General features: G+C 39.9%; 1 protein-coding gene across 1 annotated transcript in view; it reads left to right on the forward strand.

Annotated features, from left to right (window-relative positions):
- Nucleotides 1-15651, forward strand: part of ascc3 (activating signal cointegrator 1 complex subunit 3) — a 161917-nt gene that overhangs the window by 51264 nt on the left and 95002 nt on the right. Inside the window, 2 exon segments of the mRNA XM_063879474.1 lie at nucleotides 6242-6445; nucleotides 9666-9806. Coding sequence (XP_063735544.1) covers nucleotides 6242-6445; nucleotides 9666-9806 — 345 coding nt within the window.

Genomic DNA, 15651 nt, shown 5'->3' on the forward strand with positions numbered 1-15651 from the left:
TAACAACAACAGAACGGGCCAGCTAACTAATCAGAGCAGACTGGGCTCTGGTTTCAGACAGAGGGTGGAAAGAGGTGCTGCAGCACAGGCAGTATGAGAAAAATAAAGAGCTTTCTGAACATTAAAGCATTGAGACATGTCCCAGTAGAGACACAAAATACTAATATGGACCTGAAAATGATCATATGTTGTCCTTTTTAAATACACACTCGCATTAATTAGACTTAGAAAGAGCCTTTTGGAGTAAATGAAAAGTAGTACAGATTTACCACACGGTTCTCCGGCCAGACCCAGGGTTCTCCCTATATGTTACCTCCTCCATGATATGCGTTTCAGTACAGTACCTCCCTCCACACAACACTGACATCCCAGCCTGGAGAAAAGTTCTGTCAGGCACAGCTGGCGCTCCGATTGGAAGATGTGTGTACATACATTACCATAACAATGAAGCCAGAGAGGTTTTAAGGAGATAATAAAAAAGCACTGAAGATTTCCAAAGATCATTAAATGATGGCAACCATCTATTTACAACATGTGTGCTTTACCTCAAGGTGAATACTTGGGCAGGCATACATTTACATGAATTAGCATGTCTAAGGAGTTTGGGGACGCAGGGTTTTCGTTACAAACAGACAAAGTCGATAAATCAAAATGAGGGCCAGCCGCTCAAGTGATTGTTGTGCCTCTGCGGTCACCTGAGAGGCACAGGAGTGCGTGTGCAGAAGCCTCGCTAAAAAAGGGTGAGGCTCAGTGGTCCATAATTCAAAAATGAATATTTATAAGGAGGAGCTCATTGAACTTGGCCTTGGGGGAAATGAATGGGTAGACGGGAGGAGAGCGGAGTCACGTGTCAGTGTAGAAAGAGTAGAAGAAGCCCATTAGTCATTATGAAGAGACTGTGCTTCAGTGACATACTGTACCTTAACTTGTTACTCAGGAATAGTGCTGCGTGTGGAGTTTGAGATATTTTAAGGCATTTGTTCTTTAGATAAATAAAAATGAATGATGCCACTCGTGTGGAAAGTTAGCACGCAGTTTTCAGTTCATCTTGATTGTCCATTCTCTTATAAACATATCAACTAAAAGCTTATTGTGTATAATTATTATTTAACTATGATATTGAATGAATGACAATTAAATGAAATAAATTGTATTATTATTAAAGGTCCCCTATTATGCAAAATGCACTTTTTGACCCGGTGTGTAAGGAGACTCACAAAGTGTCAGAAAATTCCACCCTCTCTCTTTTCCTCCTTACCCACATGTCGCAAAACGGGGGTACAAACGAGCTGATCCAGATTTGCTGCCGACATGACGTCATATCGGAAATGTGGGCTTGCTTTAGATTGAACTCCTGGCAACGTGACACGTCCCAACCTATTGTCCCCAATATACAGTCGTGAGCTGAATCCCCTCTGCAGGACCTCTGTGTGTCTGTTTGTTCAGCAGGATGTCTCCAGGGACTTAGAGTTGTTGTATATCATACATATAATGTCTCTGTTCTAGTGGTAAACACTGAGAAGTGTTTCAGAAATAATGCTGGATGTGTTTGGAACATAATATGGGGTTTAATCACGGTAGCGAAAACACATCACTTTCAAAAACGGGACTGAAACAGAGGGATAGCAGACATGCTAAAGTCAATGATCTGTTTGGTATTTTGAGCAAAACACGTCAGAGACATGTTTTTTATATATATTTTGGACATATAATAAATGCCATAAAAGAGCATATTAGGAGACCTTTAAAGAAAACTGACTGGTATTAGTACTAAATGATGGACAAAGTCAAACTAACTGTTGGCACTTAAATATTGTCTTTTCATTCATAGTTGAAAAAAGAAAATGTTTAATTTACCAGGCAGGAAACAGGAATAAATAACACCCAAAAAATTCAATGGTATGTTCCTGCATTATACCGGAGGCTGCAGTTTCAGGACCCCAGTCATAGGACCCCATCGCTAGGACCCTAGTTTAATCAATTGTAAAAGTACAACCAGTGAGTATTCAGTCTACTACACAGCGAGTCTGTTTAGACATTGTAATGCGTGTTATTAGGGATCTTTTCATGCATTACAGTTAGGTTTAGGGTAAGGGTAAGGATTAGCTAAAGCGAACAAATAAGTGTTTGCAGTGCCTTTAATACGGTTAGAAGCTATCATAAGGTCACAGAGGATTTTTTATATTTTCTTAAGACTATCATAGTTAACGTAAGCTACTCACTTAATATCAAGACACCGGAACTGTTTTTAATGTTAAACAAATAAAGCTTTAAAAGAACTCCATCTTCAGGTCTCAAATTCGATGGGTTTCTGAGTCAGCATTGGCCAAATATTTATTCTAAACATCGATATCTTCTGAGATATTTGCCGTCGTGTGTCCCAGGTGGGGATGGGTATCAAGAACCATTACCCGATTGGTCAGTACCATAAAACAGATAAAGGTGTTCAAGCTATGTTAAAAGCCAAGCTCCATCTCTCAATGCTCTGATTCAGCCTGTGATCCCCACAGTAATAGCTGACAGGGCAAAACCTGCTGCTTGCAAAGGGGGTAACGCCAGCAACCTGAAGACCAGGCTTTAAATCAGAAGCAGAGCAGCGTGTTTGAGTGCTAACATTAGCGATACACCTCTGTTTTCAGTGCAGCCTCTTGTTTCCAATGAGTGTGAACAACACACTCTGTAGCCAGCTGTTTGTACATAAGTGTAGTTAGATTTCCCAGAGTCCTCTTGGAATACAGTTGATGTTGAGTTTCTATCCACTGCTGGGGAGACGATCAGTCAGGAGAGATCTTGACTTCCCCCAACGAAAGTCAACATTCCAATTTTCCAGGTATAAAATCAGTTGAATTATTCATTGATTGTGTTTTCGTGGTTGGCTGAATAATACAGGAGAGATCCCAGTTTGTTGTGCTATCTATTATTTTTTGCTTCTAAACTTAATAACTGATGAGGCAATACACAAATAGGATCTAAAATCAACTCAAAACACAAGAACTGATAAGCATAAAAAAAACAAGGCATTGCACATAAGTAGGAAAAAAATGTAAATTGAAATAAAACAGCATTCGAGAGTAGAAAACATACACTTTCACCATGAAGATAAAACATCTTACCAATAAAATAAAACACCATCAAAGGGAATTTAAAGTATTCAGAAAATAATGCAGGATATTATTTACATTAAGTGTGTAAGCAATGGAATATTGAATACACATGTTAAAAACAATATCCAGTAAGAAAAGAGAAGAATTTAAGTATTAAAGTGTATTACTTGTAACAAGACATCCATTAGCAACACCATAAAGACTATCACAATAAAGTTTCTCTTTGATGCATTAATAACCTCTTCCTCCCTGCTGGGCTGTGGGGCCAACTTCCGAACAGTGCCCTGCATATCCTCGGCTGACATGCACTCTTTAATTAATTCTTTCTATGAGTGTCGGAGCGAAACCAGGGCAAGAGGAATGTGATGACATCCTTCTAATGAATCCTTGAATAAATAATACTGCTGTCTAAGCTTATGGCATCCTCCACCACCTCTTAATGGGAGAGAGGTGGAGGGTAGAGGAAGCAGGGAGGGTAAATTAATGGAGAAAAAATAGAAAATACCTATGCGGTAGAGAGCACACCTGGAACTGCAGTGCCCTTTAATGTATGACATTTCAACACAACCCGTGCACATCATTGGTTCCTGGATGTACTTAGCTTTGTTCTTAATGGTGGCTATGCTAGTTTTCCTAGTTCATTTTAATCGGTCAGGACCAAAATGGTGTCAAACATCACTACCTAAATTAGCTTCCACAGGTTCAATATGTATTTCCAATGTTTTTACTGTACATACACCAGTTACATCATGATACCGGCCTCCACTATACCATGAAGACTAACAAATGAAGAGGGAAAGTGTTAGAGGTAGTCCAAGGGTGGTCTGACAAATAGGAAATGACAAATCCAATAATAGTAAAATGTCACATTGAATTTCTTTCCTAAAAGAGACTCAAATTGTATTTGATCACATCTCTGAAACATAAAAAAAGCATTTGTTCAGCTCTTAACATTATTATTGATCCTATTTAAAGTTGTTTACAATTCGTACACCCCCTCAATTATGTGAAATATCTATTTGCACTCTATACACTAATGATTTACAATATAACATTAGGATGATAGAAAGATTAGAAATCCATCCCCAAATATAGCATTTTTAATATTTATGTGGGCTTTCAGTATTCATTAAAGGAATGGAACTAATCATTTATTTAAATGAATTGTATTTCCGAGGGATTACTTTTAAATGTGATTAATGACAAACATAACTCTGATATTTGTATTGTTTATTTCGATTTGAAATACTGAAGGAAAAATTGCAATTAATCAGGAAATTGTGAAGTGTGGCTGCTGTGGCTAAACACTCATTCAGAATTAGTTTCTTTGTCTACATAAAAATCCACAGGAAACGAACCTGTCAAGAACTGTTATACAATATTTAAATATAGAAAAAAGAAAGGAATTGGGTTTTGGATGTGTCCCCTGTTGTGTTTTCAAGTTCATGGAGGTAGAGACAAACCAAGAGGCATTTTTTTCTACCAATCAATCACTTTTATTTATAAAGCACATTTACAACAACAAAGTGCTGTACAGAACAGAGCAGGTAGCCAACACATTTCACAGTATAAATAAATAAAAGAAAACTGATGTACACATTAATACACACAGCTCATATGCACAAATAAACAAATACATAGGCATGGGCACTATCAGCCAGATAAGGAGTCAAACGCTAGAGAATAAAAGTATGTTTTTAGCCTGGGGTTAAAGAGGTCAATGGAGGGGGCCGATCTGATGCTGGTCCAGTCTTGGGGCTGCAATAGAAAAAGGTACGGTCGCCCCTGAGTTTACGTTTGGAGCGTAGGACAACCAGCAGCCCCAGGTTAGCCAACCTGAGGGGCCTGGAGCTAGAATTTGAGATTAGGAGGTCTTTTAGAAGTCATTTAGCGCTTTATACACAAATAGGACAATCAATCCTAAAGCGCTCTGGCAGCCAGTGGGGAGAGTCCAGAATGGGGGTAATATGGTCCCTCTTCCGGGTACCAGTGAGGAGCCTCGCTGTGGCATTACAGATTTAAAACTATTGAATCACTTGACTGGCTGATGCTGCAGTATAATCAGCAGCTTGTTTGCCTTTTTATTATCTTCTTGCTCGGTTTCCATGTCAGATCTCACTAACCAACCAAGGACTCTGCTTACTGTGTTCAGAACTCTAATTTTATTGTTTATCCATTTAAATAGTAATATAAATGTTAAAAATGTGGATGTTGCTCTTTGACAATCTGAACAAAAGGAAGGTATTATTCATCCATGGCATGAACAACATGTCATCCTGTTTTTGCTCTATGTAGTAAACGTGTTGTTGGACCTATTCAGCTGTGTGTGTGTGTGTGTGTGTGTGTGTGTGTGTGTGTGTGTGTGTGTGTGTGTGTGTGTGTGTGTGTGTGTGTGTGTGTGTGTGTGTGTGTGTGTGTGTGTGTGTGTGTGTGTGTGTGTGTGTGTGTGTGTGTGTGTGTGTGTGTGTGTGAGACCAACTATCCTTCACAGTGGCCATTTCTCCACTTATCAGAGGCAGTGTGAGATTGAGAGCCATCACCCACACTCTGTTGCCATAGTGAAGGCAGATGGAAGGCAGCTTGAGTGACAACTGAATCCACCACACACATTTCCCCCTCGTTCACGCTATCTTGATGCTCCGCTCTCTGTGCAGTCACTTCAGACACACACTGACACACACTGTAAACCATCACCTGTCCATGTTTCATGTCAGCAGGGGGGGGGGGGTGCAGTGTGTTGCTGTGACAGAAACGCAGGCCAATGATGGCAGGTGGGAAACCAATCGTGTTGAGCTGCCTGCCAATCAGCAGTGGCGCTGATCGCTATGCCTACTTGTCACTTGCCTACTTGAGTGCCCAAATGAAGCTGATGGTTTTTGGTCAGCACTCAAAAATGTTGAAAAATGCTTGAGTCAATTTACAAAGAAAAATGACAAATATATAACAGCTACATAGCTAATAGCTAACATTTGAAAAATCCTTTATTTTCATTAAAAAAATGCGTAGAATACATTTAAATGACGTCCTAGAAACTTTTAAGGGGTATTTTCATAATTTTATAATATTTGCTTCACGTTTCTGTATTGCAGTGAAGTGTTCTCCTTAACTCATCTGTTCCCCCCCCTGTGTGTGTTCAGGTCGCACAACTGGTGTTTAAGGGCATGAAGCGTCTGAACAGGATCCAGTCGCTGGTGTTTGAGACGGCCTACAACACCAACGAGAACCTCCTCATCTGCGCTCCCACCGGCGCCGGCAAGACCAACATCGCCATGCTGACTGTGCTGCATGTGATCAACCAGCACCTGCAGCCCGGGGGGGTCATCAAAAAGGACGAGTTTAAGGTCTGTCACACATTACACATTCAGCATATTGAGTTGCTTAATGCTGTTACAGTGGATATGACGCAGTTTGTTTACATATAATTCTCTCTAAGGGCCTAGGTCCACTACTTTGGCCGAAAGGCTCATGGTGGTTCTGGGCCGATCCTCTTCCCAGTGTTTCATTAAGAAAGTATTTTAGAGGTTTCTGAATGATATCTTCACAACATATCACCGCTGTTTGTATGACAGACTATCTTCGCCCCTTGGATTTTTAATTTATTTATTTTATATTTATTTGTTTTTGTTTCACCCTTACAACCAACCTGAGGATGCTTGCTCTCACACTTATGGGGCCGGCAAGGAGGCGGGGCTTATCTCCATGTAGATGCTATGAATATATTATACTAACATACCAAAAACATCAAAATGGACAGATTTTACGGGGATTTTTAGTAATGCACATTTTCCAAATGATACCAAAATAACAACATACTCGTATCGGTAAGTAAAAACCATGAAATAATGCTTTGACAAATGTAGACGAAACACTTTTATAATGCTTGATTTCTGAATGGAGATCTGATCTATCAGGCTAAGCAAACATGTAGCTGCTCCGTCCACACTCACAACAACGTCATACAGACAGAAATAAAGCAGCGGCTGTATTCTCCATGCCACAGACAGTCTGTGGTTTGTACATGTATAACTTTTCTCCAGTTTCGAAACAAATATGAGAAACCCTTTGCGCTAACAGCTAACGGCTGATGTTGTGGTTTCGTTATTTGACACAATTGAAAAAAGATGCAGAGAAAAACTGGACTTACTGTACATAATAAGTCTGATTGTCAGTGAAAATCAGTCAGAGTGAAAAAGAGTTTCTGTGGTATGTCTAAGATTGTCTGCGATGACTGCTTAATATACCCCGTGATACTCCACCCCAGCGCCTCTCAACATGCCTCCTGTTGATTGGCATGCTCCTTGCTGAGACTCTCACACCCCCTGCAGAGATTCACATCTGATGCATTTAAACAGGACCTTTAATATCCAAGGGCAGCTGGATTGACTGGATTATGTTTTTTTCCAAGAGCTCTTTGTCTGATTAGCTGATTTGTGCAGCGTCATTTAAATCAGTGGTGATCTGTTACATTTATTTTTCACGTCTGTGTGTATTTAATTTTTGAGTGGTCAAATAGGGTATCTGATATACGTTCTGGATTTAAACCCTGTCTAAAACACATATAAGACCACCAACCATGTACCTTTTAATTGCTAACGTTTTTGACAGCTGTTGGAGCTGTCCATAAATCTCTGCAACTGATAAAAAATGCTTAACATTTAATACAAAAAGAGTGCGTTTCAAGGTTTGGATTAAATATTCCACAGATCAAAGCGCGCTGTGAGACATGCCTACCTTTCTGCCAACCTAAACCTTTTTATCTCAAGAACAGAGTGTCTCCGGTTATGGAGATCTGAGCTGAACCACTGAATTGGGATTTTGTCTAATTCAGGCATTTTAATTGAAAGGACTGAACGGACTGACAGTCAAAGTCAACTTTATTGTCAATCTTTCAATTTGTGTGTACAGACAGAAAGATCAAAATGCTGTTTCTCACAGGCCCGAGGTATTAAATTAAAAAATATACAATATATATAAAACGAAGTTGTAGTACCGCTGTTTGGCCGTTACGAAACATTTGCTCCAACATCCGGTGCCCTTATGGGCTTCATATCAAATCTGTCAAAAATCCCTCTACAAAGACTCACTCTGGGTGCGTAATAGCCATTTCATTTTTACATTTCTGTGAAACTGAAACATTGTCTCACTCAATAGGGCTCAGTTTAAGGGATTTCCAGGATTTTATTTGTATTATTTTGGGTTGCTGTTCCTGTGTTTGACATTTAAGTAATATGCAGTGATTTACGAAATGTCACATACTCTCACCCTGCACACTTTATAATATATATGTAGTTTATCTTCTGACAAACTAAGGAATTTGGAGATTTTTGCAATATTTAGGCTCTAATATAATAGATGGCTATTACAGAAATCTTTTGACAGGAACGTTTTCGACTCTGAAAAAAAATGAGGGAACTGGAGTGCAAAAAATGAAAAGTAGTGATGGTATTGTTAGACTTAATATAGATCTAAGTAGTGCTTATTGGCATCAGTCATTAATGCTCCTCACTGAATTTAAAAGACATTCAGATTTAAACTCGAGCACATCAGTCCATCCTTTTATCTGTTGTTCTGGAGGGGGGGGATTTATTGTGTTAGATTCACACACACTGTGGCTGGCTGTCTGACGTAGTACAGGATGAATCATCATCAGTGAACCTGTGTAGTAAAGTTATTTTTATCTGAGGGAAAAATAAGAACGTCTAAATGAATAAACTTCAAATACAGATAAGCAGACCAGATGACAGGACAACATGCAACTTCATTTAAATGAAAAGCTGTTGTGTATCGATATGGTTGACATTGTGAAGGTGCACCACAAATCTGGAGTGCTGCTGTTGAATTAATCTCGAGCATGCTGGGGATAAAGAGCTGTTTTCATAGTGCATTAACACTTCCACTTCTCTCTCTTCAGATGTTTTTACAAAACACTACAAAAATCTCTCATGGCAAAAAAAAAAACCTTGATTTAGAAAGCCTCATTTATTATAACCACATTTACCCTCCTGCCTTCCTCCGTCAGAAACGTTGTCTCTTTCTCACCTGATAATGAGACTGACAGTGCTTCTTCTGAGTGTTTATTCAGAAGCGTATGAATACTTTTGAAAAACTCGAAGATGTGAGTGTTCAGAATTAAATACAGCCAGAAAATACAAACTTCAATAACAAGCACAAAAAATCATCTATTGGCAGCTCGCTCTATAAATATTGGTGCTTCTTCACAAACACATTGTGTCAAAACACTCGGATAAATAACTCAGATATACAGAAGGCTTTGTTCCCTTTCAAACACACACACACACACACACACACACACAGTTCCAGCCTGTGACGATAGCCACTTTTCATACATCACCATTAAACTTTACCCATGCAAGAGGCTGGCATCATATTTCTCAATAAATTGTGATTTGTGTTGGTTGCCAGGGAACAAATGATCCCGCCTCTGTTTGCTCATTTATCACCAGAGTGTCCTTCCAGTCCCACCCCCCATCCCACTATCCCCCTTTTCTGTTCCCCATCATATTTACCTCTGTGCCCCCTCTCCCCTCTCTCTCTCTGCAGATAGTGTACGTGGCTCCGATGAAGGCCTTGGCAGCTGAGATGACTAAATACTTCGGTAAGCGATTGGAGCCACTGGGCATCACAGTTAAAGAACTCACCGGAGACATGCAGCTGACCAAAGGAGAGATCCTACGAACACAGGTACACACACACACACACACACACACACACACACACACACACACACACACACACACACACACACACACACTGCAAGCTTTATCATGCCTCCCTACAAAAATGGTTTCTTCTCCCTGTGCTCCTCTTGTATGATCTCTAGCACCCCCAAGTGGATTTGATTGTGACATTTATTCCACCATTTATTCTCTGAAATGCATCCGTCACAATTCTGCCACAGTGTAATTCAAACAGATGTCTAATTTAATTGTTAGCGACTGCCCAGCTATGGATTTACAGTTGCTTTCGAAAAAAGAAAGAACAAATGATTAAAGGGCCTGCCGTAAACACTGCTGTTCCTGTTCTGGCTTCATTAGTGGAAGTCCAGTCAGTGTTATTTATACAGCCCACTATCACAAATCACACATTTGCCTACAATTTGCACAGCATACAACATTTCATATCCTTAAACCCTCTATTCTGGTAAGGAAAAACTCTATAAACGTCTTTTTAAGCTATGTGAAATTACATATTTATCCATTGATCAAGGTTTCATTTTCAAAACAGCCCTTCTTTCAATACTTAATACAAGCTTACTTAGAACAAATGGTCAATTTTAGATAAAACCTTAGAGAGAGGATTGGACAGGGAATTGAACTCAGGTAAGAGGAGCTAGTCGAGGTTTAGATTTTCTTTACCATCACAGGTTGGAAATGCACTCCTTATAAAACTTCAACTTTTATTCAATTCATGTGACGAGCCGACGGCTCCAGGATACCTTACTGCCCTAAATGTTATTAATTTATAAAACATATTTCAACTGTAAGCTTAATTGCTTTATGGGCAACAATCCTATATAAAGAAATATGTTATTTGGGCAAATATGGTTTCAAAACATTTTTGTCCCTGAATAACATTTTGCTCAAAGACGACAGACCAGTCTCCTCTGATTGGTTAGCTGGCTGGGTCTGTTGTGATTGGTTCACCGCTTAGGGATGTGTCAAAGAAGTTTCTCCATTAGCATATCATATACATTGTGTTGGAGCGCTAGCCAATAGAAGCACAGGTGTTACATTGTGATGTCACAATGTTTCGGAAGTAAAGAAGTCCAATGGAGGTGATTCAGGCAGGGGTGGGGGGATTGTGCAGGAGAGATGCTTAGCCTCAGAAGACCATTTGCTCTACAGAAAAATAATAAGAAAAAAAAGAAGAACAGGAGCAAGATTTCTTTAAAATGTGACATATTTGTTGTAATTAGAATTAATCTTAGTCAATGAGATGGTTCATGTCTGTTGAGTGTAATTGGTTATGCAGGGAATGGAGTACTGAGTGTAATGGAAACTCCTGGAGCAATGGAGACGAAACTCAGAGAGACACGGTAGAGCTGGAACTTTGATGGCAAACACTGAAGGTTAATTATGGAGTTAACAGCCGGAGAATTGACAAGACATGTGCTGCAGCCACGAGTTGACTGAGCGGTTGTCCGACCAATTCTGAAGATCTCTACTACAATACAAGGCTTTAACTAGTTCCGAAATGGAAAATCAACATTCTTCAGTCACCAAACTAAACAAATATGGATCCTAAATCTAACTAAAGCTGTCGCACATGGGATAAGAATGTGCGCCAGGGAACCTGTGTTCCAGAAAAGAAGGGCGTCTAGATGTCCCTGAATAATAAACTCACTCATGTCGGTCAGAAACTGGCATCAACAAAGCGCCCAAGCTGCCCCTCCTTAAGGGAGATTACAGCAAAGTCAAGGCCAAAGAGCTATGCCATGGGAAAACAGACAGAGGAAGGAGAAAATGATGAACTAGGTCAAAGGTTAAACCCCTAAGCAAAATATTCCGTAACACTGAGCAGCAGATGAAGTTCATCCTTTGTGTTTTTATGGAGTTTACTGATGGAACATGTGAATTGAATTCCAGGTGCCTTCCACAGAATCCCTCACATGCAGGAGTTTCCTTCAGAGGATGGATTTATTAGAAAGGATTGGGGATAAGTGCTGCGGGTGGAGCACATATTAAGTGAGAGAAGCTCCTCCGCTCAGAGGAAGCAGAGATGGCTAGATCCGCCTGAAAGACTCTCAGACTGAGAAGGTTGGGAAAACATGCATATCTGTTAAATCCAAAAGAGGTGGATTTGGAAAAGTTTATAAGCCTTGTGGGACTTATGAATTGAAAAAGGAAAACAATGGGGTTCGTAGGGGGGGGTGCTGGTTGAAGGTGGGGTTTTTTTATATATGAAATTAGGCCAATTCCAGCTAATCTGAAGGTGTGCTTAAGTTGCATTTCTATCAGGTCATGTGGAAAGATTTCACGGTGAGAAAGATTAGTCAGATTCACTGCATCTCTGCAGCTCTCCATTAGCTGCATCTCTCTCAACTGACTGCGTTATTGTCAGTACCTTCAGAGTGGGAGAGAGAGAGAGGGAAAAGGGGCCGTCCATGTTTAACAGGCCGGAGTGGTGCCACATACTGTGACCTTGGTTGTCTCCTCAAAGTCCTCAGCACGTCTTTCATCATGTTCTTTTGATGTACACAGCGCAGTGGAGGATCTGGCGTGACTTCAACTACATGCAAAGTGTATGCGCAGGAGTGAAAGGCAGTCACTTGAAGCAGAGTTGCATTAAGAGCTTATCTTTCGTTACACTGACACGTCTTGTCCTGCGACCTTCATCAGAGCCATTGTGCAACACTTGAGAGTGAAAGGAAACAAATGAACAAGCAATCCTATGCACACGTAGGTTGTAGTATATGAGAAGGTTGTTTAAGACCAATCTGATCCGTGATCTAGCGGAGTGAAAGCCTGTGTCTGATCCCTGATATGTTCACCACCACATTTACTACACGAACAATTCAGTAAGTCTGTGTATCATTAAGTAAATGTACTGCCTGGAGATTCATGAATTTAAAAGAAAATTATTATAATAATGAAAATAGGACTAAAGTAATATTTCATTTCCATGAAATATAAACATAAAAATGTGATACAATATACCCTCAAAGCATCAAACTGATACTGCAGCATGCTGCCATACTTACAAGCGCTATCTTCAAATCCTATCTACAAACACAAAGCATTCCGTGTTTTCTTATCACCTGGGAAAATTATGATTTTTTCCACTTCAATTTTTCCAGGGAGAAGCAAGGAGTAAACGTGCTTTCATTACAAACTAAAAAATGAGGGAATTGCTTTACTTGGTCCTTTTGCATCTTTGAAAGTGGATTATGTTTATACAGTCATTTTACTGCTTCCAGCAATGTCATATAATTCTGCCAACAAGTTCTACTCACTAAGTGGCCAGTTTAGGTATGAGACTAAAGGTATTTCAGTTTTGGTAAGGTATTTATTTAATGTGGATCACCCATAAAACTCTAATCTGTGTAGACCCTTGAGTCCTTTCCTCTGGAGATCCTTATGTTTGAAGCACGAAGCAACGATTACCTGAAGGAAAATGTTGATTTAGTTATTTCTGTAAGTGGATTAACAACAAACTGAACAGCTGTGTCATTCATCACTTGTCCCCCATTTTGACCCAATTCCTGGCACAGGAAGGTAACCCAGTCTACATCAGTCTGATTGGCCCACTAGTCTTTCTTATCCAGGTAACAATGAGCATTACATCCGAGCCCCCAGGAAGTGCGCAAGGTGTTAAAGCAAATTAGTCCTAGTGGACAAACGGTGGTACTACAACACCCATGTCAGTCTGTGACGTCATTGGGCCCAAAAATCTTTTCCATTGACTTTTATTGAGAAAGAGACGCCTGTAACTCAGATGATAAGTGTTTCTGTAGTCTGAACACTACCGTAGTCATTATTTAAAATCATTAGGTCCTAAAGGCTACATAAAAGCCCAATCCAAAGTTATTTTCTCTCTCCATTCATCTAACTGAGCTGAGACCAGCTGTGACACTGCGGATTGGAGACGGGGCTGAAAGAAAATGCAAGTTTATCGGCATAGATATGGGTACCTTTTTCATTTTGGCCTCATGAACAACTTTAATAGGATTTAATGTGAGCCCGCTTCTCACTCTGTATGCAGTTATCTTTATACATCCATAATTGCATCTAAACCACTTCCAGAAAAAAGGTAAACAAATATTAAAACTCACAACTGCTAAACTACAGAAACATACGGGGTTTACGTGACAGTGCTGCACCAAGAAGGATTCCATTACGATTGTGCCCTGACAAGCCGTTAGTTGTTCACACATCACAATCTAGTAAATGTCTTTCACTTACGCCCCCACTCCACCCCCCTCCCCCCCACCTCTTCCTCCCACTCTTCATGGCTGCACCGGTTACCATGGAAACAGAAAGGGTTTGGAAGGATGGTGCCATGTGGATGTCATTGTGCGGGTGGGTGTCGTCCTGGGACTCCCCGGGCCCTCGTCCTGCTCTGTCCTGAGAGGAAATTTAATGACCTCCAACAAGGCGCCGCCTCAGACAGTTTCTTGTGTCATGTTTTCTGGTGAAAGAGCTGCTGATGTAATTTAGCAAATTTTGCCCTGGTAATATAAAATGAAAGAGCAACCCAGTAGCAACTCAAAACACAGTTATTACAGGTCATTAGTGAAGTGGCAGACTGTGATGATCCATGACTCTGACTGTGATGATCCATGTGTTCATATGACTTGTGAGAAACACACTCAGTAACTTGAACAATTAGGTGTTTAAGTAAAGTATGTTGACCCCACCACAGAGAAAAGAGCGCATCACCCATTAATGAGAATACCACACTTCTTTTTCTTTCATAAGTTTATAAGTCATAGTAGCTCTAATTGGAAACCATCTGCTGTCCTTTCATTTAGTGTGAAAGCTGCTGTGTTCAATAAGATGATTATCTACACAAAGAACCTCTCAGTTTTTACCACCTAACACCGCTGAGGCAAATCTCATTGTTAGCGGGTTCATCTACAATTTGACTTCCAAGGCTCTAGAAAAAAAGAGACCATTCCAAAATGTTCTTGAATCTCAATCTGTATATGTATGGCAGCCATTCCAGTGTCTGTTGAATCCCAACAGAGAGAAATGTTGTCAGTAGATTATACAGTAAGATACGAAAAATGTCATTCAACTCAAACACATACCTCTTAATAGTAAAACCAGAGAAACTGATAATGCTGTAGTGGTGTTCTTCTTTCCAGAGCTGTAGTTTGAATTTCCGAATCATTCTGCTTGGCATTAGGGTAAATTTGACCAAAGCATAAGCATGGATGCACGGACCCACACATAAACAATCTTTTTTGTTGTTCACACCGGTACATCATTTGCTGGCACCATAAAGAAAAACGTTTCCTGAATTTTAACCTCAGAATAAAATGAATAAATAAATACACAACTATATTGGGCTTAGTAGTTATAAAGCACTCCAAAACATGGTTTATATAATAGCTACCCACCTGATTTCATAAAATTCTTGTTTTTCTTGATCTTTATTTAACATATTCAGGATCCAGGATTGTTTTCTGTACATATTTATGAACCTATTATCTGATTTAATTGCCGCCTTTGACAGACATTAACATCTTCTATGAAAACTAAGAATCAGTGGATTTAGATGATTTATTTTAGCCCCGCTGCGATTGACTGATAAACAGGCTAAATAATACAATGGAGCCAAACAATACCCCGTTTTCTCTGCACCTCCTTGTGTGTATTTGTGAGGCAATTAAGAAAGCACTTTGGCCTGTGCTCCATTTGCCAGAGCCTCCATTTAGATTAACCAGCAGCTCCAATTAGGTACAGGCGCTTCCTTTCCTGTGCGCATGCCAGCCTCTAATGGCTGCAAAGTTTGATTTAAATGCAAACTAGAGAGGATTTAATGAACTGCTTTTACAGAAAGGCTTTAATAGGAATTTGCACAC

This window comes from Eleginops maclovinus, chromosome 3 (genome assembly GCF_036324505.1).
Source record: "Eleginops maclovinus isolate JMC-PN-2008 ecotype Puerto Natales chromosome 3, JC_Emac_rtc_rv5, whole genome shotgun sequence".
Taxonomy (NCBI): Eukaryota; Metazoa; Chordata; class Actinopteri; order Perciformes; family Eleginopidae; genus Eleginops; species Eleginops maclovinus.